General features: G+C 47.4%; 1 protein-coding gene across 11 annotated transcripts in view; it reads right to left on the reverse strand.

The window, feature by feature from the left end:
• Window positions 1-838: 838 nt before the first annotated feature.
• Window positions 839-25,681, reverse strand: part of GATAD2A (GATA zinc finger domain containing 2A) — a 50,128-nt gene continuing 25,285 nt past the window's right edge. For 2 of the 11 annotated variants that reach the window (XM_035348162.1, XM_035348161.1), the window contains exons 3-12: window positions 24,344-24,615; window positions 13,412-13,541; window positions 12,780-12,911; window positions 11,236-11,325; window positions 9,002-9,133; window positions 7,701-7,889; window positions 6,867-7,146; window positions 5,717-6,006; window positions 4,668-4,851; window positions 839-3,764 (exon numbers count right to left, since the gene is read on the reverse strand). In XM_035348162.1, coding sequence (XP_035204053.1) covers window positions 3,634-3,764; window positions 4,668-4,851; window positions 5,717-6,006; window positions 6,867-7,146; window positions 7,701-7,889; window positions 9,002-9,133; window positions 11,236-11,325; window positions 12,780-12,911; window positions 13,412-13,541; window positions 24,344-24,606 — 1,821 coding nt within the window. In that variant the 5' untranslated portion in view covers window positions 24,607-24,615 and the 3' untranslated portion in view covers window positions 839-3,633. The other 9 variants (XM_035348165.1, XM_035348164.1, XM_035348163.1 and 6 more) reach the window with 9 other exon arrangements.

Here is a 25,681-nt window from a genome sequence, read left to right on the forward strand (position 1 = left end):
GCAAAGTCACCCCTTAACGAACTGGAAAAGCTGTCCGAGTCGGCTGCACTATAAAAATAAATCAACCAGGCCACTCGTCGTGCTTCTGAGCGGAGCTCTGCCGCCTAGCCAGCGCTCAGAAATCCAGCAGGTAATAAATTAGGTTATAAAAAAATAAAATTAAAAAAAAAAACAAAAAACACACAGCTCCCACATCGCAACACTGGTTCAAATGAAAATCAGGGGTTTATTTCACAAGTTGCTAAAATCTAAGTACAATAGTCATTTGTCATTATTACTGTATTATAAAATCTTGTAGTCGCAACGTCTCAAAGAAAGGTTATATGGCTTGCAAGAACCAACGCTGCTCTAACCCTCTCCCCAGGAGAGGGGGGAAGCAAGCAGCATCTGAGCAATGTCGAACCAGCTCATGCAGCAGTTTGCAGCGAAGCAGAGGAGGGTCGGGGAAGCAGGAGCCGGGGCGCGCCGCCGCCCGTCCCGCCCGAACGCCACCGCCGTCCACGCAGGCCGTCGAGCAGCACGGAAGGTCTCTTGTTCTGAGGGAGCTTTAAGTAAAATGGTGTTTGTTTGTTTGTTTTTTCTTCCAGGAGCGGGCTGGTGACGCGGCTTTTCTTCGAGAGCCCGCGGGCTGCGCGGGCAGCTCTGCAGAGGAACTGGTAGCCCTTAGGGTGGCAGGAATCCCAGACGTGACAGCAGTACAAAGAAACCAAGGGTTTGTTCTTTAAAGTGTCTCAACTCCCCTCCTCCACCGTTCCCAAACGATTCAACCTTTCGGCCGTAACACCGTTATTTTGAATATTCGATCTGATTGAGCTTTCCTCTTTTTTTTCCTTTTATTCTTTTTTTTTTTTTTTCATTTTTAAAAAATTTTTCCCCTCAGGAAGGGTAAACATACAGATGGGGAAGAGGAGAAGGTCTGGAAAGACTGCAGCAAGTGTTTTAACAACTACCTAAACCTAGCATGATACCTTAACTAGCCCGGGTAAACACTACTCAACCGAATACGCAGTCCTGGCTGTAAAGGAAGAAGCAACTCTTCTGGCATTTAACACACGAGTACCACTCAAGGCTTCCCGGTGTATTCATCTAGAACTTTGCAGAAACACATACGCAATAAATATTTGCTCTACGTTACCTGCTACACTCCAAGGACCCCGGATTAAAAACGATGTCAAAACTGGTCTGGATGCCAACGGCCTAATGTCCGCGTCACGTTTTCTGCTCGCTCTGAAAGCCTTTGAAACAATTCTGGCCCGATGCATAAAACAGGAGCTGGGGGGCTCTGCAGTGTTACCTGGAAGCTAATTGTGGTCTAGCACTGCTGAGGGAGCAACGTTTGGAAGGCTCTGTGTGCAGGCTCGGTTCTGTTTTCAGTTCTGAGCCTTACCCGAAGTCTCTCTCATCGTTTTACGATTAATTTCCAGCCTCCCCTCTCCATTGTGCTGAAATTCAGATTTGCAAGTTGCTGCGCTGAACTGGCAGTATCCAAAAAGGTTTTGACATAGCTTTTAAAGCAGGCTCTTCTAATACCTCCGCCCCTCTTTCCATTCCCCCTTTTCCAGCATCAGCTGAAGCTACACCGCAACACTGGAAAAAAACCAACCTAAGAAGTTGCCCAGCCTTCCCCAAAAGGCATTTGAATTTTAGTTTGAGAAGTTTTGCTTTTTCTTTTTAAACAACTGCACTCTTCCCAGGTCCTTGAACAGTACTGGACATCTGCAGCAGTGATGAGATAACGCAGGCATTTGTCAGAAGAGAGAAAAAAAAACAAAACAAGGAAACTCCACACGTGTAAGGAACTGAAACAATTTTGTAATATTCCGAAGTGCAAAAATAAAATGCACTCAATTTCTCTCTCCACATCTCCCAGTCCAAAATATCTTGGAATGAAAAGAAAAATTAAAAACCCAAACCAATTCCTCTCATCCCCAATTAGCTCTTAATATACATTTGTAAAACAAACGAAAAAAAAAAAAGAAGTCAAATTGAAACCCTAGGGCTTTATACAGCAACAAATACCATTTTGCAAAACTAGGTCTTCTAGACTACCGAACAGTTTCCAAAGTATCTAATATTGCTATTCACACAACAGAACAGGGGCTAAAATGAATGAGTTTTCGTTTCCACTATGCAATAGTTAGGTCCGAAGAGGGACAACCCTACGCCGTTACCGGTTTAGTTCGAGCTAACGGCAACTGCTAAGAAAATAGATTCAGCACAGAGACTGAGTAGTACCCCCTCCCCTTTTCTTTTATATATAGATATATAGATATATATAATTTTGCAAATAATTCTCATCAGCACTACTTCTAGTACTGATATGCAACATAAGTAGTAAGGCATGTATTTCTGCCGCTTGAATTCAACTTTAATTTGGGAGAAGCACAGGGAAGAAGGAGAGAGGATGACGAGAAGAGAAACAACTGGACCTGATGGATTTGGGCTGAAACCTGTGGAATCCCCGACACGTCTTAAAACCACGTAGAAACCTGTCCTTAAAGCAGGGTTACCTAAAGCTCTATCAAAAATGAAATACTGCGGTGACGGACAGAAGAGCATGCTTGGTACGCCTGGAAGAACGGAACTCGAGAGGGATCGGGCGGTCCTGCCCCACGCGTGCCCGGCCACCAAGCACGACCAGGAGCGACAGCCACCGGAGGATGGAGCCCGCTACCTGACCGCGGCCTCCCGCTCCTCCGCTCGCCCCTTCTGATTGCGTGCAGCTTCCGGAATTCCTAGTTTGTTTTTGTATTTTTTTTTTTTTTGTATTTTTTTTTTTTTGAGTAAAATTGCTCAAAACGATAAACCTCTCCAAAAGGAAAATAATCAAAAAACAGTTTTGTAAGTCTCTGGGAACGTATGAAAGGCCCAACTGCTCTTCGCTGAATTAGAAAGACTGAACAAAGGTGTTTTGTCTATTCAGTAAATTAGATTTTAGACTACCAACAGTTCAAAGTCTATTCAAAACAGAATTCAACAAAAGTGAGAGACTCCTGCACTGGTTCCCACCTACCAGACAAGTTTTGGTGGTAGCCAGTCCCTTAGAAAAGACATACTCAACTGGAATTTGAGTTTGCACTTATTTATCATTAGCTCATCATTGAAACATAATCTGTAGACTGCCTTCCTGGCTGGAGGAGGGGCAGGGAAGAAAAGCAAACATGAACTCGGCTCACTAAATGCATCTGCAAGATCGGGTTGAAATTCCTCTCTCCTTGAGCTGACATCCATGCTTGACGGCGAACGAACACCGCGTTCGTGGTGAATGGGTAGTTATTAATAAAGAAACCAAAGGCAGAGAGTCATTTAGTCCTCCTTTTGTGCTGGTGACAAAAAAATCCAAACTAAATACATAAAGCCAAAAAAAAAAAAGAATTCTTCCCCTTCCCTGACAGCCTTCATCATCAGTCAATCACAAGAATCTGATAACCAAATGAGCTCAAGTCTTTCCCACCCACGTGGTGTCATTTTCTCTTAGCAGGGACAGCAGCACTCGATGGGATGAGGAGTGGTCTTCTTGCATCCTATAAAGCCTGGGGCGTATCCAGCTGGGATTAAAGCAGATTCCACTGTCATGTGGTATAAAAAGGATGGCAGAAACAGGAAAGTCTTCCTCTTGGGCATTCCACTGCATTACTTCCACGTGGCGGACTGTGGGATGGACCGTGGGGGAATCATATCCAGGAGATACTCACGCTGGCGGTCTACTGCTGAAGACGACTTGTGCACAGCTAAACTAGGATTAACAAAAGGTAAAGCCCCACCTGAGGAGACACAAAAGAGAAGAACGAGCGTCACAGTATGGCAAAAAACAGGAGACAGTGACAAGAAAGCACTACTCACATTTCACCCACATGAAAACAGATAAGCTAGGTAAGCGTGAGTCACAGTTGGCCGCAGAAGGTCAGACGCCTTCAGAAAATGAAAATTTCCCAAATCATCTAAACCAACAGGAGCCAGGTTTTGTACCAGAAATGAAGACTTGAGCAGGCTAGGGCTCTCTGCAGTGAAATGACGCTTACGTGATAAATTGTCAGGAGAAAAATAAAATCCACTCAATACTGGGCAAGAGGTAAATCACAAAAGAGCTAGTTGCTACGGTGCTTCCTTCCTAGAGATCCTAATGAGCACGTAAGAAAACAAATGGCTCTTCTCAAGTCAGATTCTTCACATATAGAAAAGATTAAATTAGGATTTTACATTTCAATTTGTTCAAAGCAACAACTTTAGTTGGTTCAAAACCTGAGAATGCTGGGAATATGTACGGTAACCTTACCTAAAGCAAAAATACCCATTTATTGTATGTGGTTTTCAGCAAAGAGCAATAAACACAGTCAGAATTAAACGACTGAATTCAACTCCTGCAGCGCGGTTCTGACTGTGCATGCGGAGTCAACGATAAACAGTCTGATATTACATTTATTTAGCCTATTTACAACCCTGTAAAGCAGCACTTTCTATTAGGTAGCACTTGACTGCCTCTTTCGAGGAGCGCAAACCATACCAAAAGCAAGTGGCAACAACCACACGGAGAACAGAGCCGTGAAATCACCAGGCCTTCATGCAGGAAGTGTCAAAGAGAAAGCATCCTTACCCAAAGAGCTATGATTGTTGGACAGAGTGCAGCTAGTAAGTAGAAAGAAAAGAAACTTTAGAAAAAAATCTACCTGTATTGATGGGAGTCTTCTTCCAGGCGGCAGCGCTGCCCTTGCTGACAGGTCTCTCAGCATGCTTACCTGGCCTACTCCCAAGTGCTGCTGCAGACGATGCATTCTGCAACTTGGGTGACTGGCTAAATGCATGCAACACTCCCCGTGGAGCTCCAGGGCCTCGAGACATCTGGCTAGAAGTCTGGCAAGAGAGCAGATGGTAAGACAGGCACCGCACGTGTCCCTCCTTCAAATACAATAGCTTTGACCAATATTTACGGCCTATTTTTCTCTCTAATTTCTTGGCTTTTTCTGCCAAACCCAGAATGCGTTATTAGTTGCAGGGCTTAAAACTTGTAAGTCATCTTTAGATCAGAGTAAGAATCAGCTTTGTGCTTCTGAAAGCACCTGTAAGAATGTGGAATTATAATCAAATGCAAAGCAGCAACAAAAACGTGCTGTGTAAGCGCCTCCGTACACCAGGAGCGCTCCACTTCCCTGACCTAAGTAATCAGTACCTTGATTACTTCAACTCAAGGCAGCACTTAAGCAGTTTCCATCTCCTCTCAACTGAAAGGTTTTACGAGGTGTGTGAGATCCAGTCTCCGTCAGATGATTGTTGCCCATTACCTTGAAACTTCACAAGCAACATTACGTGCTCCTGGCTCACAACCAGACTTTTTTTTTTCTACCTGAGGTAAATTTATTCCTGGGTATTTGGCATTGGAGCAAGTTTTTTCATTCGGTACATCCTAAAAGAAGTTGAGGAACAGACTTTGCAGCATGTGAACTCAACACCCCAGGATAATTACGATGACTCTTCAGAAAAACATCATCTCTGCTCTTCATGTACAGAGAAAATAAATTACACATCAAGTCCCTGTATGACAGAACAGGGCCCGAACCAGCCCAGTTTTAACCTCACACCCAAGCACACGCCGTGAAGCTCAAATAAAAGAGGTTCACACACAAGCTCCACGCCTGCACACCAAACACCAGCGCACGTGGAGCCACGGGACCCTGGCCCCATCACCACCAAGACGTGGCTGCTGCAGACAGAGCCTCACCTGCTTGAGCGAGTGGTGCTGCACTATGGGGTCTGACTTGGTCTGTACGGGAGACGCAGTCTGTTGCAGTATCCTCTGCTCAATCTCCTGCTCTTGCTGCAGTGCTTTTACGAAGGCAGCCTTCAGTCGGTTAGTGTGCTCAGCTTTCAAGGCCTTTTTCTGATTTGATGTCATACAGGTTTCACACATAATGGTTCCATTCTTCTCCTCCCTCCAACGGCAGGTGAAGTCAGTCTTACACTGAGCACACATATAGGGCTCGCGAGATGATACGGGAACTGAAACTTTACCTGCAGAAACACACCCAGGTCAGTCCTGCTCATCTTTGCCTTTAAAAAATGAATTACGTTTAACAACCCTCAAGAATATTCCAGCATAAAAACATAAAAACAACCCTCCCACCCCTAACTCCCCTCGTTCTAAAGCCTTTTTTATTACTAAATGTCCTTTAAACTCTGTTTCTGTTAGCGCGCGCACTTGCACCCAGCAGGTATTTATTTCCTCACCCTTCTCAAATCATTCTGAATGCCACAAACTAGCATGATTAATATGGCAAGGGCTGCCACAAAGGTGATTTGTAAAAAATGGTGAATATGGTAAGAAATGTGACACTACTTGTTAAAGGCAAAATCTGCCAACTATTTACTTTGGTAGGTACAATATAGCTAATTAACTAGAAAGGTCTGGAATCTGGAAGGTAAAAAGTCAGTCTTTAGTCAATTAAACTTCTCTTGCCTTCCACGTGAACTGATTTTCATGTGTTTGGAGGCAGTTTCCCCAGGTGATCCGTCCATCTCAGCCTCATTTCTCCCTAAGAACATCCTTAAAAGATAACTGCTGAAAACAATGTTCAGAGAGAGTTCTGTGGTGATGGACTCACGAGTGAGCGATAGGAAATCACCCGTCCTTGATGTATTTTAGAGAAATCTGAAATCACGCCTAGCCTGTGAGAAATCATTGTGAAGGTTAGAATCTCACAGTTAAATAAAGCAATTTAACAACTGTTACCAAAAGTTAATCCCAGATTAGACAGACTACGGAAATTTAATCCAGGAAAGCCTGGCACTCTTTGCTGCCTGCTGTTTTGATGAAGTCCACATGGAAAAGGTTCTCTCCTCACCTCTGAGGCACATTTTTAAGGCCATCTCACCTTGAGTTTCCAGCAAATTCTGCACAACTTCTTCCAACCCAACTAAGTAGATAAATTCGTTATTGGCTGCGCTCGGCAGGAAGTTCATCTCCGGCGCAGGCGGCTTGGGAGGAGGGATCTCCAGCAGCGTCTTCTCCAGCTGCTTCCGCAAGGCGAGCTTGGCGGCGGCTTGCCGGCTGGCCGGCGAGTCGTTGGAGTTGACGATAGAAGCAGCGCTGGTCGTAGTAGCATTCGCCTGAGCAGATGTCACAGTTGTACCTTTGATTGAAGTCGGAGAGGCCTGGGAGGAAACAGGACACAGCTCAGTGACAAGGGTCAAATGGTTCGGGGCTCCCTCGCTCCACCGAGGCGGCCCCAGGGAGGGCAAGTGGGGTTTGTTTTCGGGCTGCGTGGGGCTGACGGGGTGTGTGATGGTGGCAGGGTGCCTTGATTATCTCTAAAATAGAAGCACTAGCCCAGTTTGAGCTCTGTTTACTAGAACACTGTTTATACTTCCAGAGAGGGGAAAAAAAAAAAAAAACCTTCTAAGGGACATTTTCATGCTGAAATACCAAATGCAAAATGAGGCACGACATTCAGTTCACTGAAATAGGTATTTCTTCCCAATAATCTGTAATGGTTTTCTTCGTTCCTACGTCCAGGAGGTGAATGGGACCAGAGAACGGGAAGAAAACGGAGCAAGACTGCTGTAGTAATAAGCAACTGCAGCCATTAGGTGAGAGCAGGCCGGGCCGATTAGAAGCGGTAACTGGACCATCAGTAATCACGACTGTCCCAGCACTGTTCCTCTGGGATTAAAGCTGAGTTTGGCACAAAGCACGACACAAAACTCACCTGCGGGATATTGACAAGCAGGCTGGTATTGGGAACGTTGGCCACACGGATCAGACCCTGCTGGATAATTCTCTGCCCCTGGATTTGTACGCTGGGGACCGATGCCCGTGGCGCCAGCAGCAGCGGAGGCGGCCCCGTGCTGGAGTGCTGTCGGATGTTGTGGATTTGCTGGGAAGACACAGAAATGGGCTGATGCAATGGTGCCATGAACGATGGGGAGGATTAGACAGCGGGGAATAAGTGGTGGGAGTCAAATGGGATGACGTGACCCAATGGGAATGTGGCAAAGGCAGGGAACGCAAAGAAAGCGTGACGATTAACATTTGGGTCAAAATGCGGTGTTTTTCCCTTTCCCTCCGTCAAAATGAAACAAGAAGAACACAGCATCAAAAGAGATGCTCGTACGGGAGGGCCACAAGAGTTGTGCCAAAATCCAAGTCTCCAAGTCAAATTTCTTTCATTTCAAACGTGTAGTTGTTAAGCCTGTTTCATTTTAAAGGCATTAGGAAAGCTATTTCTCAGGATGAGGTTCTCTCCATAATCAGAACAGAAAGAAAATGAAATACCAAATGCTCCACCTTCCTCTTTAGTGCTGGCTATGCAACTGATAAAAGCAGACCTTGCACTGCAAAATAAATCCTCATTTAACAAGGAAATATTTCTTCTTGGTCCTCCACAGAAGCCATAGTTCCAGAAGACCACATCAAATTGAACACTGCTTTCCTACTCCTCTAGTGACACCGCTGTTTTCTGTTACAGGTGATAAAGACCCTGCCTGCAAAGCGGCACTTTCAGATTTTCCAGTTTTTCTATCTCATTTCAGCAGCTCCTACTCAATCTGAAGGCAGACACGATGAGGGAAAAAAAGTGAGTTTTAGCATTTGAAAAGGTGAAATTGATATGACACAAAGAATAATGTTAAAAAAAAAAAGGAAGAGTAAGGGACCGTGCTTCATTTCCTCTGCTCTCCTAAACAGCAGGTGAAGCTGGAAGCCCCTGCGTTAGCTTTCACAATAAAGGCACACAAAAGTCTCTGGTGCAGCCGAGGGAGGAAGCTATGCAGGTACGGCAGCATCCCGCAGCACCAAGGGATTTTCTCACGGTTCACTGCAAGTGTTATGGGACAGCACAACAGCATGGGCTACAATGATGCAGAGTCTTTCAGTGGCAATATCTCTAACTGTATCAAAAAAATCCAGCAAGAACTTGATGAGATCCCTCCAGACAAGGAGAAGGATAGCGAGGAAAATAGGTAAGACACGTTGCAGAAAAACAGAGTGGATCCACCAGGAAGCAAATACCTGCGCTCCTCTGACAAGAGGCGGCATTACTATCTGTGTGTTTTGCTGAGTTCCTAGTTTTGAAGAAGTCTGCTGCCCACCACGGACCAACGGAGGAGGAATAACAGTGCCCGGTATACGTGTAGAAGAGGTCTGCAAAACAGAGGACAGTTTACTCGCATTTTTTCATTCTGGTGCATTTATGTGCACGCTCTCTTCTGTTGCTTAGCGTGCCAATAAAGCACTATCTGAAATCTTACGCAGCAATACAGACATAGGCAAGGACATGATGGCAGTCAGGCTACGTGCTCAGGAATTGTTCTCTCACATCCTGCACAGAATTCAAAAGGTAAAGCGCAGCCCTGAACCACGTTTTCTTCTGCCACCCCCCCAAAATTCAATAGCTCCAGCACCGCTGTACTGAAAGACACCAAAGAGGCATGCCATAACAGGAGCGTGAAGCATGGGGTAAACACGAGCAGCTTTCCTCTCTGGCTGATGTGATGAATGCAACATCTGTCTGGAGCATCAGGATTGCAAAGACTGCAGGGACAAGAGATGGCCAGGCTGGCTTCAGTGCAGCTCGTGTTCCAAGGCAAGCAAACAAAACCAAGCAAACAACAAACAAAAACTTCTTTTTTTTTGTGGGGAGGAAGAGAACAGGGAAATACACACGGCTGGCTTCAAGGAGAAGCATGGGCAGACAGAAGCTGGAGATGCAGGAACCTGGGAAGCTGAGCAGACTGGGCGTGTGCATGTGTGCAGGAAGGAAAGAGGAGGCGGGAAAGGGAGAAAAGCTTTAAAAAAATAAATATGAAAAAGAAAAGAAGTCAAGCGAAAGAGGTTTGAAACACTGCCGCCCTTGTTTTTTTGGGCTGCAGACTGTACCAAACCCTGAACGTTTCTCCTAAGGCAGTAAAAGGTGACACAGCTCCATGCATCATTTACATTCCTGCAGCCCGCTAAGGCTACGCAGCCCCGCCAGAGAGGCCCTGCTCAAAGAGCACCGAACCTCTCCGTCCTGTTACTGTGGCTTTGCACAGCGTGCCACTTCCCTTACTCCAGCCCCAAACTGACCGTCACCCATGAATTAAGACTTCTGAAGACACTGAGGCTCCCACTTCCATGAGTTATGTGCGCGTACACGTGTATTTAGGCACGGGGGGAGTCTGATCCCCTCCTGTTACGCCTTTCCACTGTTACCTCAACTCCTACACGCAGGAATGAACGGAGTTTTCACAGTCAAGCCAAAGCAGATGGAGGTTAGGTTAATTTGCCCAAACACCACGAATTAGACAGAATAACTGGAACTGATTCTTGGTTCCAACTCTCTGCTCTGCCAAACGGCACAGACAACCGGAGTTTCACTGCCTGTTCGCTGCAGATTTAACTCGTGGTCCAGTTCCTCTGAAAGTGCTGTCTTCAGTGAAGGCAACTCGCCTCAGGGAAGAGATTACTCAAACTGACAGATTGCTCTAAGTTTTGGGAACGTTTCCTAAACGGAGAACGAATTCACCCCAACCCTCAGGTAGAGCATGTTAGGGGGTTTTCACACCATGAGCTGGCATTTTCCAAATGAAAGCGTTATGCGCTGAAACAGTTTTGAAATTTGTTTCAAATCAGCCCAAGGTAAATAACCAGAAACGTCTCAAATCCAAAAGCGAAACAAGATACTAGACTCAAGAGGCAGATAAGGCTGACAGATGTCAATCCCCTCTGCTTTTTTTTCCCTCCCCAAGGCTTTCCAGCAGTACACTCAATTTAGCCTGAACCAAGACCTTTCTTACCATCGTGTACCATTCAGCCACCGAGCCAACAAAGAAAACCTCACGATTCACTCAGTTCTTACAGTTAATCACACTGAGGACACAGCTGGGTATCTGGAGGGTTTGACAACAGGTTACCCCAGCAGAAATAGGACAGAACTCCACAGCATCCTCGTCTGCCAAAGGTCATTAGCACCGGTAACCTGTGCGTATGTCACAGCAGAGTGGATGAGGTCCTTGGGGATGCTCAGCCACTGAAAAATGAGCTCTCAAGAGTTACCTGCGTGGCATCCTACCTCTATCTCCCACCCCAATCGTTCTTAAAAAAAAAAAGCTTGGAGTGGGGTTGGCGGGACTTAGCGCCGGATCTGTTTAGGGAGAAATTGCACCCGGATGCCAGTCGTGAAGGTGCTGGGGCTGCCTCTCCTGCACTGCGCACCCTTCTCCGCTCCGGGCCCTAGACCTGGCAGCCTGGCCCTTCCCACTGACCTGCAGGGACGGCTTGCCAGCAGGAACACTCTGCGTGCCCCGCACCAAGGGCGGAGGGGTGGCCACAGCACTCCCAGAGGAACCAGCAGGCTGGAAGAGGAAAAAAACCAGAAAGAAAGCAGAGGAGTGTAAGGGTGTAAGCAGAATCACAGAAGCTAAGGGAATAAAAGCGTTTACCTCCTTGCGCCTTTGTAAGAGAATCTTCAAGGCTTGTGGTTTTCCCCCTCCCCCAGCCCTTTCTTCCTCTGAGCACCTCAACATGCGTATTTAAATGAAGAAGTTATTAGGCAAGTATAGATGAGATTATACCAGAAAAAAGAAAAGAGCCTCCACACCAAAAGCACAGCAACGTAGAAATCTATTTTAGTAGTCTCGGCTTGCAGCCTGCTTCACCGTTACTGCTGGTCTCAACAAATTAGGTTCAAGCATAACACGAAGTGAAAAAAGCTAGGGAAAAAGACTTCAGATATGAAGTTTAGAACATGCCATTTCACCCTGCTTAGGTCAAACATCCAGAGTTCATTGCTCAGCAGTGAACTGTGCGATGTGGGTACTTGTTGCATTGGTTTTAATTGTACCTACTGAGGCACTGGGATGTCCAGGAGACGCACCCGAACAGCCAACAGAGAGGTGTTAATATCCATCTGCAGCCTGAAGCACACTTAAACCTACACAGTGCCCTCCCAGCACAAAACCCAAGTCAGCATCGCACAGGCTGTAAAATACAATAGCTCAGTTGCCATTGTGACAGGTGCTCAATTCACTCAGCGCCTCGCTAGCACCGCGTGGGGTGTTTGCACGCCCCCTCTGCTCCTCTCCTGCCTGCCTCCACCTCTACCCTTCGGTGGCAGCGTGAGCAGAGCAGGCAGCTCCTCTGACAAAAAAAAAAAACAGAGGAGCTGGGTTTGTTTCCCATGAAAACAGTCAGCCCAGCACTTTGGAAAGCACCCGTGTGATACGAGGGGTGGGGAGGAAGGGAAGGGGGTCAGGGCGGGAGGGCTGAGCCTCTCCTTTTAGGCTGCCTGGGTTTCTTGAGGTAACCACAGGCTGCCTGCACCCGGTGGGAGCTGGAATCCAGAGCTGTGCCTCACAGCAGAGCTCGGAGCTCAGCTGCAGCTCCCAGTGGTGGGGGTGGGAACGGTTCAACAGACGTGCTGACAGGTGAAGTCATGTATGAGAATCTCTTCCGAATGCACACTCATGCCAGCTATCTCTGAGCTGCTTTAAGGACTGGACAGTGCTTAGTAATTTGGAGTGCATTCCACTCAAAAATGCCTCTGAGTTTACTAAAAGGTGTTCAGCTTTTGCATATGGTCGATAGGAAAATTGTCTTTCGGTCTTGGCAAGACCAAAAAGAAGAATTCCCCGAGATGGAAGGGTTCTTGGGATACTCCACTGCAAACTCCATGAAGGTTTTATGAGAAGGGAGACGTGCTTTATCTGAGAACTCTCTTATGTTCTACAGGTTATGGCAGCTGCCACAGTTACTTAATTTTTTCCTCCACTCTAGAAGACGAGACACGTATCTGTAAGAAAATAAATACCTTCTGAGTAGTGGTCTCCTTCTGGATTTGACTTTGCCGTAGCTTTTTCAATAAAACAAGTTTTGCTTCTTCTAACCGTAGCTCTTCTTTTAGTTGTTTAATCATTCTCTCACGTTCCTCAGGACTGCTTTTCTGCAGGGCCAGGTAAGGCAATCGAGGATGGGAAAAGAGGGAGGGGGGAGAAGGTAAGGACAGACAGCATACAAGTTACGACAAGAACTTTCAGCACTGTAATTGTCACGTATGTCTTAATATCACTGACATGTCTGCAATATGAGGACACAAACTGAGCATGGAAAAATAGGAGTCAAACGACAAATCCACGTTAAGCCATGCTGAATAAGGGATATTGTGCCCACAAATATAAACTTAACTAAAAAAAAAAACTATTCCAAAAAAGGGGTACTTTAGAAGCATATAAAAATCAGGAGGTAAGAGCCTAAAGAAAGATAAATAATAATGATAATAATAAAAGGGACACATCAGCCTTTAACTGCTCCAAGACTCCAAGCCTTCAGGAAACCAGGTATCTACCTGACCCTGTGTTCGCAGGTGTCTCTGCAGGAACAAGAGGAATGTTTTCTTACTTCTTGATGGCAAAACTTGAAGTGTGTCAAGACAAGCAGACTCACCATGAGTGCCTCCGTGTTGGTCTCTTTTAATGCTATTTTTGTTAAACCATTCATTCTAGGGCTAGAAGGCTCATTGTCCGATAACACTATAACGTCCGGTGAGGGGACTCTCTTTTCTCTCTTTATTTCACTGCAAATCAGAAGGAAAATACAGAGAACGAGTTAACAAACTAACAAAAACGACTACTTCACACCGCATGGCATTATTTATGACCTCCCGATAGATCGTTCCCAAATCTCTCAAATTCCAAATAAACCTAGCACAGACGAGTTCCAGCCATTTCTATTCGCCTCGTAGATATGACACATTTTCGTGCTGGTAAGCTTCGTGAGGCAAAACGCAGCCAAAACAGACAGGAAAGGAGAATTCCTTCCAACCAGGAGCTGTTCTAGCAGCCATTCTCTCCCTGCCAGAGACGAGCCCTGCCAACCATGGAGGGCGAAGGCTCTGCTTGCCCAGGGAGGACCACCTAGCCTCCCCTAGTCCAAAGCCACCAGGTCACTTAGTGCTTATTTAATGTGCTGCAAGGCAAAACCAGCCCCCCCTTCTCTTCCTCCCTTTCCCAGTTTTTACGTGTTGACCTTCCCCACCCAAGCTGCTTGCCTGAATCCTAAGGAAACACAACTCAGCTCACACACATCCACTTACCCAGGTTTGAGCACTTTATGGCACAGTCTTCTTTCTCCATCAACACTACCGAACTCTTTTGTTATTAACAGCAGAAATCCCTAACAGTCTCAACACACAGACACTCACCCCTGCAAAGCTTTATCAAAAACTCCCGAAACACGCCCAGACGGACACTGCTTGTAACTTTTTATTTGGTTTTAGTGCTTTAGCGTCTGGACCTTGCACCTGAACTCCTGACCATCCATCACCTCTCAGCCCCACCACGTTTGATTATCCTACGAGAAGAGCTGTACCGGCTTCGGGCATGGAGCAGGGTCCCTGCCCAAGGAAATTGTAAGTGCAAGGTTGAAGGAAGGAGCAAGAACACCTTCGGTACCGGGACTTGGGATTTCAAACTGTAAAGCCCAAGTGCTTCAGAGCAAGGTTTGTGGCACGTGAGAGCTGGAGCGGTACGGAAACAGGACAGCACAGCCCTCTGCACCGCCCAGGAAACAATGACAGTGCTTGCAAAAGGTCTGACAGCAAGAATAGCAGGAGAACGTAACACATGGCATTGTTTTGTTTGTCTTGTAACCCAAAACCAGAAGTAGGAACAATAAAGTTTACACTGAGAACCTTCTAACTTGCAGCGAGTTATGCTTTAGAAGAAACGCATAAAGAGCTCGTATCAAGCAAGACTGAGCAAATATTTAAGTGTGGCTTGTACTGCTCACTAACAAGAGACGCGGTGTGCAAGCTCTCTGCTTTGAAATATCAGGTGATCACTCCTCAGATCAAACAATTTCTAGACATAACTGATATCCAAATATCTTAAGAACCAAATAATTAAGTTAATCCTTATTATCCTTATTAGTGATGCAAAGGGTATTCACACTACCATCACCGAAAAGCCGCGTATCCCCATAAGCCCTGTAAAACACACCTGCAGTAAACACTCATGGCACATCAAACGGTATTTTGGATAGAACAAAAACAGTTCAGAGCACTGAAAAAAAAAATAAAAAGCAGCTTTTAAAATGCAATTTCTAGCTTAGTGAAATACAGGAGAAGGTGGAAGTGTCCTCTAGAGGGCACAGCGAGCCAGTAAACGCGAAACATTTAAACTCTGAGGCGGTTTCAAAAGTAAGAGTGGCACAGGTGAAACGTTTCCAGCTTTTTCCTGCATCTCCATGCACCAAACCGGCTCCCGGGGCTCTCAGCAGGGCCGTAACTGGCCCGGGCCCAGCTGCAGCCGGCGCAGCGAGCTTCTCCCGGCGGTGGCGAGTGGGGACAGCACGGGGACAGGGATGGCACAGGGATGGGGAGCCTCTCTGCTGAGCCCTTCTCAGACAACAGCTGGGGCTCAGTGAGTGAGGGGCTGGGATGGAACCGGGGCAGCGGCGCCTGCCTTCGCTCCTCCAGCTTCAGGGCTCAGTCCCTCCTGAGAAGCAGGAGTCACGCAGCAAGCCGAGACCCCCGTACATGTGGGATTTGAGGGGATGGACGGCACTGCACCCCAAAACATGCCCCTCTCCAAACCCCAATGGACCTTTCCGCCCGCTCCGTGCTTTGACCACCCCGCATGGAGGGAAGCTGCAGGATCACAACCCAAACACGGCGCTGAAGGACTTTATTCAGCCGCAGACGTGACACTAAGCGATGCTTTTAGGAAGCTCCTTGCACCCTCAGCCAAGAAGCGGTGACCGAGCCAGGGGTCTCCCCACGACACTCGTGTCACTGGGTCACCCAGGCCACTCGGTGACCCCTCAGAGATGCCCAACGTGGCCGCTCTGCTGTCGGGGCTGCCAACTATGGACCCATTTTTACAAACAACCCCCTGCCTCGGTGGGGCTGGCGCTCGGCCCAGCTCGTGGGGAAGCCCCGGCCTCGCTGTGCTCCCCGCGGTGGGGCCCGAGCCCGCTCCGGGGGGCACCCAGCACCCCCGGGACCCCCGGCGGGCAGCGGGCGCCGCAGGCGGGCTCCGGTCCTGCGGGGAGCGGGGCCACCGGTGGGTCACGTGAGGCGGCGGGCACGTGACCTGCCACGGCGAAAACCATGGCAACGGCCGGTCCCAGCCGGTGCTGCCCGGCCTTCATTTTGTGAGGTGAGGTCGGGCCTCAGGTGCCGGCAGAGAAAATGGAGCGGGTCCGGCCCGCGGGGCCCACGCCAGGCCTAGGGGCCCGCTGCCCGCCCCGGGCGCCCACGCCGAGGGTTGCCTGGTGGTGTTTGAGGGAAAAAAAAGTGAGAAAACCCACAAAATTAGTCCCGGCAGAGTCACTCGCTTGCTGCACGGATCCCTCCTCGTTTTGTTTTCAGCGAGGGAGGCGATGGGTAAAGACGACGCTCGTCGGACCCCCGCACCTCAGTTTCTCAAGGATGGGAGAAGGAAAAAAAAAATAGAGCGTAATCCCAAACTGGTTAAACAACATGCGCTGATAGGTGATGAAACACCTCAAGTGGAATGTCATCAGGAGGTTTGAGTTCATCAGCAATTAGCATACTGTGTCTGAGAGAAAAAAAATAAAGATATAAAGTAATTACCTGGTGCCTAGGTTGGGCAGGAGGAGCAGCAAGGAAAACGGGGCGAGCTTGGGCCACCCAGCAGCTGTTTGCACCAGGATGAAGAGCAACCTGCCCGGCCAAGACAGCTTCTTGGGAAGCTCTGACACCGCGTGCACTGTCCCCAGGTCCCTCTGAGGGACTGGGCAATGGCACCTCCACGTAAGGAGCAACCAGAGCTTCCAGAAGCGATCCTCTGAGCTGCACGGGGCTGCAAGCCCGTTGGTTACTCGTACTTAAGAGAAAATAATGCTCAGAGGAAGTGCTCTAGGCCCAGATACCAGTGCTTCGCACCAAACAGTAGTAAAAAAATGCATCTTGTAGGACCACGACATGAAATCTGGGACTAGGAAAGAACACCCTAGCTATAACAGCTCTGCACTGAAACCCATCCTTTACTCTCCAGCTGCAGAACAGAACGAGATGAGACCAGGACCTCCACCACTCGCCTCATCTAAAAGCTTCCCTGAAGCCATAGGATTTCTCTTTGCAAGACACATTATGATATTCCTGACAGCTCCACTCTGAGATGCTAGTCTTACAAAACCTGGATTAGAAACTACCGCATTCAGAGTTTAAAAGTATATATAACAAAATTAAGACTATCATCCTGAGATCCTCTGCAAAGGGAGCCAAGAACAGAGGATGTTCACTTTGACTCTCCAATTCTGCTACCGAGCCTACGAAGCCAGCACTACCTACCCGTCTGCTGGCAGAGATGAACATGGTACGGAGCCTCTTACGCTTCCATAAAATCCTTCCAGCATCAGAGCCACATTTAGGAGCATCTCCCACCTACCTACACCAATGGGCGAGCTGAGCCTGTTGATGTGAGACCTCAGAGGGGAAAGTCCTTTCTGCAGAGGGGAGACTCCACGTGCCTTTTAAAGGCGAAACGCTGACCCCAGCAACCGAACTAGTCATATTCAGTATCACTGGATTTATATCCTCAGAAGCACGACCGATTTTATAGCGGATGAGCTGGCACAAGACTGAGCTCCAGAAACGTAGACCAGAGCTCTGCAAAACAATCTTCCTTTATAAAGGAGTTTGCTCTACTCTTTTGTTAGCCTGTGTGTAAAGCAAAAAATTTAAAACAGATGTTTCAAAATAAGAAAGACAATGGAAATATCACCACTTTCAGAAAAATACTGCCACCAGCAGTTAATAATTTGGGATAGCTGCCCTGATACTGTGACCTTTATCCTCTGAAGCCATCAGGCATATCCTTTAGCTAAATAAAGGCATAGTTCTATTATTCTCACTTCAGCTTTCATAAGTGCTGCTGTCTCAATCACTTGGGCTGTACGCGAGAAGATGAAAACAGCACTGCTGCCCAGCTACATACATCTACTTAAGCATCCGCAGCAATAAAACACAATTTAACAGAGACCTTGAAGAAAGTTGGTGTAAAGAATCAAACAAAGCCCTCCTAAGTCACTAAGTGCCCTAGGAAAACGGCCACGCTTCCTCTAATACTCTCTTTTAAAACCTTAGAGCACAAGGACAGATGCATCACGCTATTCAAGAGTTCTCCTTTCGATCCTGTTGCATCCTCTAGCAATTCAGAGCACAATTACTCCAGGAAAACAAACAAACAAACAAAACCCAAACCAAACAAACAAAAAAAAAAGCCGCTTTTCCACAGGGATGCTGTATGTTTAGTTGGTAATGTGAAGGAAAGGGGGTCAGGTGGCTGAACCCAGCCTCGCAGGTCTGCTTCCACGTATCTGGGGCAGAAGAAGATGAATTCAACTGCTGTTTGAGGAGGATACACCTGAGGGCTAAGGTATCTTGGCACGGACTCGACTTCTCCGACAGATTCCCCTTCTTTGAGATGGAAGTCTCAGTGATACACGACCCAGGAAAATAAAGTTATAAACTTAACGCCGGTAAGAAAAAAAGAGATGCCCAGGGCCCACTGGCTCTGGCAGAAGTTTCATCTCGGAGGATGCTCACTGCAGCCCAGTTAATGGAAGAACTCCGCTGTCACAAGCAGCAGCCCGTGCGTTTGTTCACACCGATCCAGAAGCATCACACCAAAACAAGCTGCCTTTTACAGACCAGATCTCATCCATGCTCTAAAATGCCCTTTCAATCCCTCTTCCAAACAAATAAATAAATAAACAAAAATCAATGCGATGCTCAGTTGTTAAAGTTACAGAACTACTGACCTGAATCATGAAATTCCCCACTGCAGAGCAAGAAGACCTTCAAAGCCTCATCCTGTGGCATGCCAGCTTTGTCTGTCTGCAGGTAACTGACGGAAGCATCACAACCAGCACTTGTAAAGTTTAATCTACATTAGCAAATATGCAGCAGTTTTGCCTCAGTCCATTCAACAATCTCTTGTATACACTCATCCAAAAATACTTGGCAGGGAGGGAAGACAAACAAGGAAAGAACAAGCGATGCAGCAGGGAGAAGAGAGAATTTTTTTTTCTGGAGACATAATACCTACACGAATCAAAGAAGTTGTGATGGATCTAGCAATTGCGGTGTGAAACTGAAGCAAAACAAACTTCACTCCTTATCTGCCCTTCCTCTGAACATAAATTAAATTTTAATCAAACTATCTCTGCATTTAAAATAAAACATTAAAGTTCCCCAAGAAACTTTGGCATCGCATTTTTTTACAGCATCCTTGGTAGAACACATACCACAAGGTATTAGATGCAACATACAGAAGCTGAGGAGATGTGAAGGACGGGGTCGTGTCTTACTTTCAGCCCCACTGCTGGGTAGAGAGGAGCCCACGACTGGTGCTGCACGAGCACCGATCCCAGTTAATTCCAGTCAAGTGGGGAGCTGGATCAGCCAACCCAGACTGCATTCTGATGTGCTTAAACACATAGTAAAATTTCAGAGTCAAATCCATCCATTTAGGAAGTTTTAAATGTGATTTGGCCGGCTTAAAAACAAAACAAATAACAAATCCCAAACTCAAACCCCTTCAAAGCACCAACGGTTAGCATCCAAACCCTAACACGAAAATTCAGGGCACAGCAACGAGGCCAACTTTCATACCATCTCAAAACAATTTCTCTTCGATGTTATTTTTAATTACACCATACAACGAGGGGAGAACGCGATTATTCTGAGGTTCCAGAGCAGCGTTCCCCAAGCACACAAATCATAACCAGCAAGACCTAAAATTAAAGGAAATAAAGAGTCCAGACAGATTGCCTTGAAAGCACCAACTGTAGGGATGCCTACAAACTCTTCATTCTCATCTCTCCTGGCAGTTTTCATTTAAGCAAACAAGCCGTGGCGTAAGTCAAGCCAGCTCCCATGTAATTTCAAGCAGCAAGAGCTTAAAGCTGTGGGTGTATCTCATACTTGTGTGCAGCACGCGTCAGGAGAAATCAGAAGGGTGCAAGCAGTTTTGGGGGAATATAAACCAAACGTATCAAATGCCGACTTTTTGGCTTCGCCAGGCTTCTATTTCTACTGGAAGGAAAATCCAGGCTCTAGCTTGATGTAACACAAAACAAAAAGAGAAATTTGTGGATGCCTTTTTTTTAAAGAACTGGGACCCCATCTGATACAGAATCTGTAGAAGTATTTTTTTTTAAATCAACCAGCTTTAAATTGCTTTTGATCAAGCTGCAATTAATGCAGACGTGATAGTTAACATTCAAATTCACCACTTGGCAAATAAGTAGAGGAAAACAGCAAAACGTTCAACTGCCTAAGAAGACTTCCAGTCTGCTTTACACAGGACAATTTCACGCCGAGACTACCGACGAGACAAAGCGAGAACTGGGGATAGCTATTTAACAACCCTGTGCAGTTTTTGGGTGCATCCGTGAAAGAAGCTACGATATAAACAGCCTCACAGCCACGGCAGCAGAAGTACGGCTCACGGTGGCCAAGCCAGAAGCCAGCTCTTCTATTTACGTTTTATTAAAAATATCTCCGTCACTGCCAGCATCGTGCTTGTACGCTCCACCGCCACCACCGGCCTGCCTCCTCCCTCTTCTTGTACCACCAAAAAGTCTCAGCTTTTACAGTTCTGAAATGAAATCCATTTTGAGGTCACCCATTTGGAGACTTACTGGCATTTTGAAGATTTGGCTTAAGACAGCGCAGTGCAACAACCAACGGCAACAGAGCTGCTCCCCCCCCCCCGGTTCGGGAACAGGGTTTTGGTAGGTGCTGTCCCAGTGCTTTGGGATAACACGATGCTGCTCCTGAGGGACCCCGATGCCTCTCCTCCAGCACAGAGGACAGCTTGCCCCCGTAGACGTGTCTGAGGACAGCAGCTCCTGGCCAGGCAGCTGGTGACAAGATTGTGCCCAGGAAGCCCACTCGTGGTCTCTACCCAGGCTTTCTACGAGAAGACCAAAAGTCATGAGCTTAAACTAGTTGTGTATGCAGACCTGGTTGTTTTGTCTGGTTCAGGGAACGCCACTAAAAAACCACCCAAAACACCACTGCAGCAAAGTGCCAGAGCGTGCAGCCCATGAAGGGAACCGAACCTGGAGCTCAACAAACGCAACGTGACGCGGCAGGCAGGACGATCCAAGACCGGCTCCAGGAAAAGGTGCCAGCCTCGGCTGGAAACGACTGATGCTGAACGCAGGGCAAGCGTTGGTAGGAGACTTCTGTGCTTAGGGGGAAGGAAAGAACGGAGTGATGAAGAGAGGAAAGGGAAAGCAGAGCTTGGAGGAGCAATAAGAGGGCAGAACTTAACCAGCTTGGACAAACGTTCCCTCTAACACCCGTAGTGACGTACATCGGCGTGTTCAAAAGCAAAGCGATTTACACACGACGTTATTCTACCATCCCACTGCAACGGGAACGTGTTCTCATCAAGAGGGGACGACTCTTTCCTCCCATTCCTCCTCTGCAGTAGGTCCAGTGTAATTACACGCCAGCGTAGCTAGCTCCCTGCGCTGCAAAAACGCCGTGCAGAGGAGCAAGATTTTGGTTTGGCCTTGGGTGACCTCTCGTCAAAGACTTCCACCACTACAGGCTTTCTTCTGTTTCTTCTGGCATCAGAAAATGTGCTCAAACCAGCTCCTATTTTTAAATTTAACTTGAAGGTTTAGGGGAAAAAAAATAAATGAAGAGAAACGCATTTTTCAAGTTTAACACAGAGATATTGCCAGGGCTGTATTTCAAATTTTGAAAAATCAACCGATTTCAGAAAGATAATTCACTCAATCAGCCTCACGTCAGCTAAACTGTGATTATTGCTGGGCCACCTTTTCCAAGGAAAATATTATGTTTTCAGTTCTAAAAGCATTAAGGAAGCTTAAAAGCCAAAACACCATACATCACGAAGCATGAGTTTACCCAACCAAGAAGCCTGCAGTAGTTCAGTCATCTGAAGCAACAGCTTTTATTCATCTCCTCAGAAAATCAGCTCAGTTGCTTTAAAAACACGGGTGTTATGAAAGCTGCAAGCTGAATTCCTCTGAAGATCAAAGGTCTGGAAGGTAAGTCCCTCACTTAATTTCATAAGGGATTTTTTTTCCCTTCCTCCCAGTTGCCAACTGTACTCTTATATATGCAAGGGATCAGATTCATCCAGAGACACGTTTCCTCTATATCAAAGGCATCTTCAGACTCGGATTGCATTCCCGGGGAGGTGTTTGCATCCCGAGGCTGGTCGGCAGAGCTCCTGGCGCGGAGCACGGCATCGCCACCATGCAGGAGCCGAGCCCAGAGGCTCAGGAGCTGCTGTGCTGCTTCCAGAAGTTCGCAGACCCGGTCGGGCTCACCCTCTGCCATTCGGGAAGACCCGGGGTGTAATCCCTCTCTATTAAGAACGCTGTATGAACAGAGGTTATGAGAGCTGCTCCAACTTACAAGCTGCGTCCAAAGGGCTTACCTGAAACCTCTCCAAATTCTTATATTTATCGTGATTAATTCAGTGGACCTGGGATCAGCCCGCCTCCTTACCCAAGCATCTTTCTTGTATGGGGAAGCCTCCTCTCCCTTCTTGCCGAAACTAAATACAACAATATCCTGTTACCACCTGAAATGAGAAGGCTGTACGGAAAGAGGATGTCCTCTCATCTCATCTAAATAGGTGTTATTGTTCCTGATGCTCTCCGGGAAGCTAAGCGCACAGCTCCTTGTTCACCATCCCGTTTGCGCGCCTTGCAGCACACAAACAGAGCGTAAACACTGGCACGCATTTCAAAAACATAAAATCACAAAGAGCATGTGCATGTGGGGGCAAGCACTACAACAAAAGAGTAAGGATACCTGGTTCCAATGTATTAGCTTTTTGCTATGAGCCAGCTTTTTAGATATTCTTCAGAAATCACAGCATGCATACCTGCGTTAATGAGCAGTTAGTGATCATGCCAAAAGATACCTGAAGAGATTTACTCCTGGCCAGCACAACACAACTGCTTGACGTGGAAGTCATCTACTATCCCCGCCAACTTTTCCTGGGCAAGACACAAGTACCTCCTAACCCTCAACTTCAGCAGCTCGCAGAATCGTCCCTTTTGCGGAAGGTTTATGCAGAAAGCTGAAAACCCTCACTTTGCCTCACTTAAGCTGATGGGAGAGGTCTTGTTTTACAAATACCGAAGCAGTGTTTGAATAAAGCTACCAGGCTCTTGCCGTCTACGCTACTTCTCAGGCATCAGAAGTCGGGAAAAGTTCACGGCTGAACTGCCACGAAACATCAAAGATACCAATTTTCCCAGTAGCGCTCATAAGCACCCCTCCCTCCCAGTAACTCCTGTGCAGTTGATAAGAATCTCATGTTTTCAGTTTCTCACCTCAAATCTGCCCTGCTGTAATAGCTCGCATCCAAGCAGACACCGATTTATCACCCTGAGAACCGTTTAACCCATTTCGCACAGACAAGCCTCAGTTCTTAGGTATTACTACTCCAACATCAGCCAGTGGCAGAACGGGGAATAAACGAGGCTTCTGACTTCCCCTTCAACATGCTGGATCTTTCTGCACTAAAAATAAAGTAAGGTCTTCAGGGTGGCAGAGTTTTTATCCTGGTACAGATGGAATCTGGGTTAGAAATCCGGCGGAAGATTTGGAATCAGCCTTTAAAGCGATGCCCTTTCATCTGCGTGTCGGAACCACGCGATTCATTTGTATATCTCAAATCCAAGGCAAAGGAAACACCTCACATTTTTGTAATAAGATTCTCCAAAGCAATCAGCAACTTTGAATTCATGCTTTGAGATGTCGGAATTCAGACATCTTAAGGAGGCTGGACTTTCAAAAAAGCACTAAGAACCTGTCCCACAGAGCACTGCTGCAGACGGGTGATGTCTTTTCACAGTGCTTCCAGTGTCAAAATCCACCAATTACTCTAAAAAGAAAGTCAGACTTACCCATACATACTCTGTCAGGAAGAATCAAGCTGCAATTAAAACTCCTCTGTTTGGGCAATTACCGTCTATTATTTTTCCCTATATCACAGCTCAATTAAACAACCCCAACCCTCTTCCTCACCTAAATCTCAACCAGGAGCTGAAGGCGCGTTCTCTTCCTACCCTGTACCATTTTCTATTCAAGACTGCATTTCTTCACTCAGCTGCTCATCGCAGCTGCCGCTGCCGTCAGAGCTCGTGTTAGAAAACCAGTAGGGAAGGTGCGCTGAAGTAGCTGCTGAACGTCACACCGAGAGCCGCAGCTGCGACTTACACTGAAGATTTTGATTCCTGCTAGCTTTGAGACACGAAGAACTTCTTCCCAGCGCCATCTGACCACGTTTTCCCGTGCAGGTATCCCCGGCGCTACTGCGCAAGTGCAGCACGTAGGTCACAACTCACCTTTTTGAAGTACTCATGTCCACAGGCTCGTCTCCCGTCTGAACCTCCACTTTAATGGTTGCTTTCACCTCTCCGCTTTTTAGTAATCCTTGCACTTTTCCAGCTCCGGGATCTGTTTTGATTTTCATGTCTCCTTCCGCAGTTATGTCAGTTCCTAATAGTCCTTTCTCCATTTTCAGTTTTTTACTGTCCACATCGTTGTGCGTTGTCTCACGTTCTAAGGCTCGTTTCTGACTTCGTGTCCTGCATGCTTCCTCTGTCATTGTGAGGCTCTGGGGAGAGAGGAGGCACAACGAGTTAAGCGCATTGGAAAAAAGTAAGTTGGACAAAACACCTCAACTTCAAAACAGGGCAAAGTACATCGGTTACTGCAAAAGAAGTTCAGAAAGAGCAATAAAAGTTCTGCTGGTACGCTCGCTTACCCTATCTTCAGCATACATCTCAGGCTGAAGCTATTAAGCACCCGGCATCACCGTACTTAAGCTTTTCATGTTAAGCAAAAACAAACAACAACAACAAAAAAGGCAAACAAGAAAACGCACACAGACCCCTCCGAGTATCAACTAGAAGCAGGAAGAATAGTAATTAAAAAAAAAAGCCTGCACCAGAGCACGGGAGAATACGCAACACCTCCCCCCCCCCCCCCCCCCCCCATTAAAAAAAAAGTTTGGACCGCTACCAAAAAGCAGGAAGAACGAATGTATTTGCCTCCCATGCAAATAACCGTAATTACAAAATTCGAGATTAGGATCTCCCCGGGACCGCTGCCACGTCTCTCCTAGGACCCGGCTGCGAGTTTCGGGAAGCGGGCGTTACGGGGAGACGGGACCACCACACCCTGCGTGGAGAGAGGCTTCCATGTTTCTTGACAGCCTGCCACCAGGCGCCACGGCACTGCCATTGTAATAAAACCGCTCAAGTTGAGACTTTCTCCCCTCCTGGCAGAGAGGAAGGCTGGGCTGGGGGGGACCAGGCTTAACTCCTCGCCTGCCAGCGGCGCGGGGAGCCCGGCTCCGGGCGGGCTGCGCCATGGCAGCCGGCACTTCGGTACCTGCGGACACCCCTCGGACGCGGAGCTGAGTCAGGCTTTGATCCCATGACATCACTGGGCTCCACATGACCCTTCCCAGGATGCAGCCTGCGAGACAAAGCACTTTCCAGAAACCAGTCTGAGCCGGCGGCAGGCAACCCGCAGCGGGGTTAACCCCGCCGCCCGGCCGGCACCCGCCGGCGCCCGCAGCATCCCCGCTCCTCCTCCTCCTCCTCCTCCATGCTCAAGGCACCAAGGGGGTGGCATGGGGGAAAGGGGGGAGCACACCTCCCCCCCCTTGCATTCCC

This window comes from Oxyura jamaicensis, chromosome 28, assembly GCF_011077185.1.
Source record: "Oxyura jamaicensis isolate SHBP4307 breed ruddy duck chromosome 28, BPBGC_Ojam_1.0, whole genome shotgun sequence".
Taxonomy (NCBI): Eukaryota; Metazoa; Chordata; class Aves; order Anseriformes; family Anatidae; genus Oxyura; species Oxyura jamaicensis.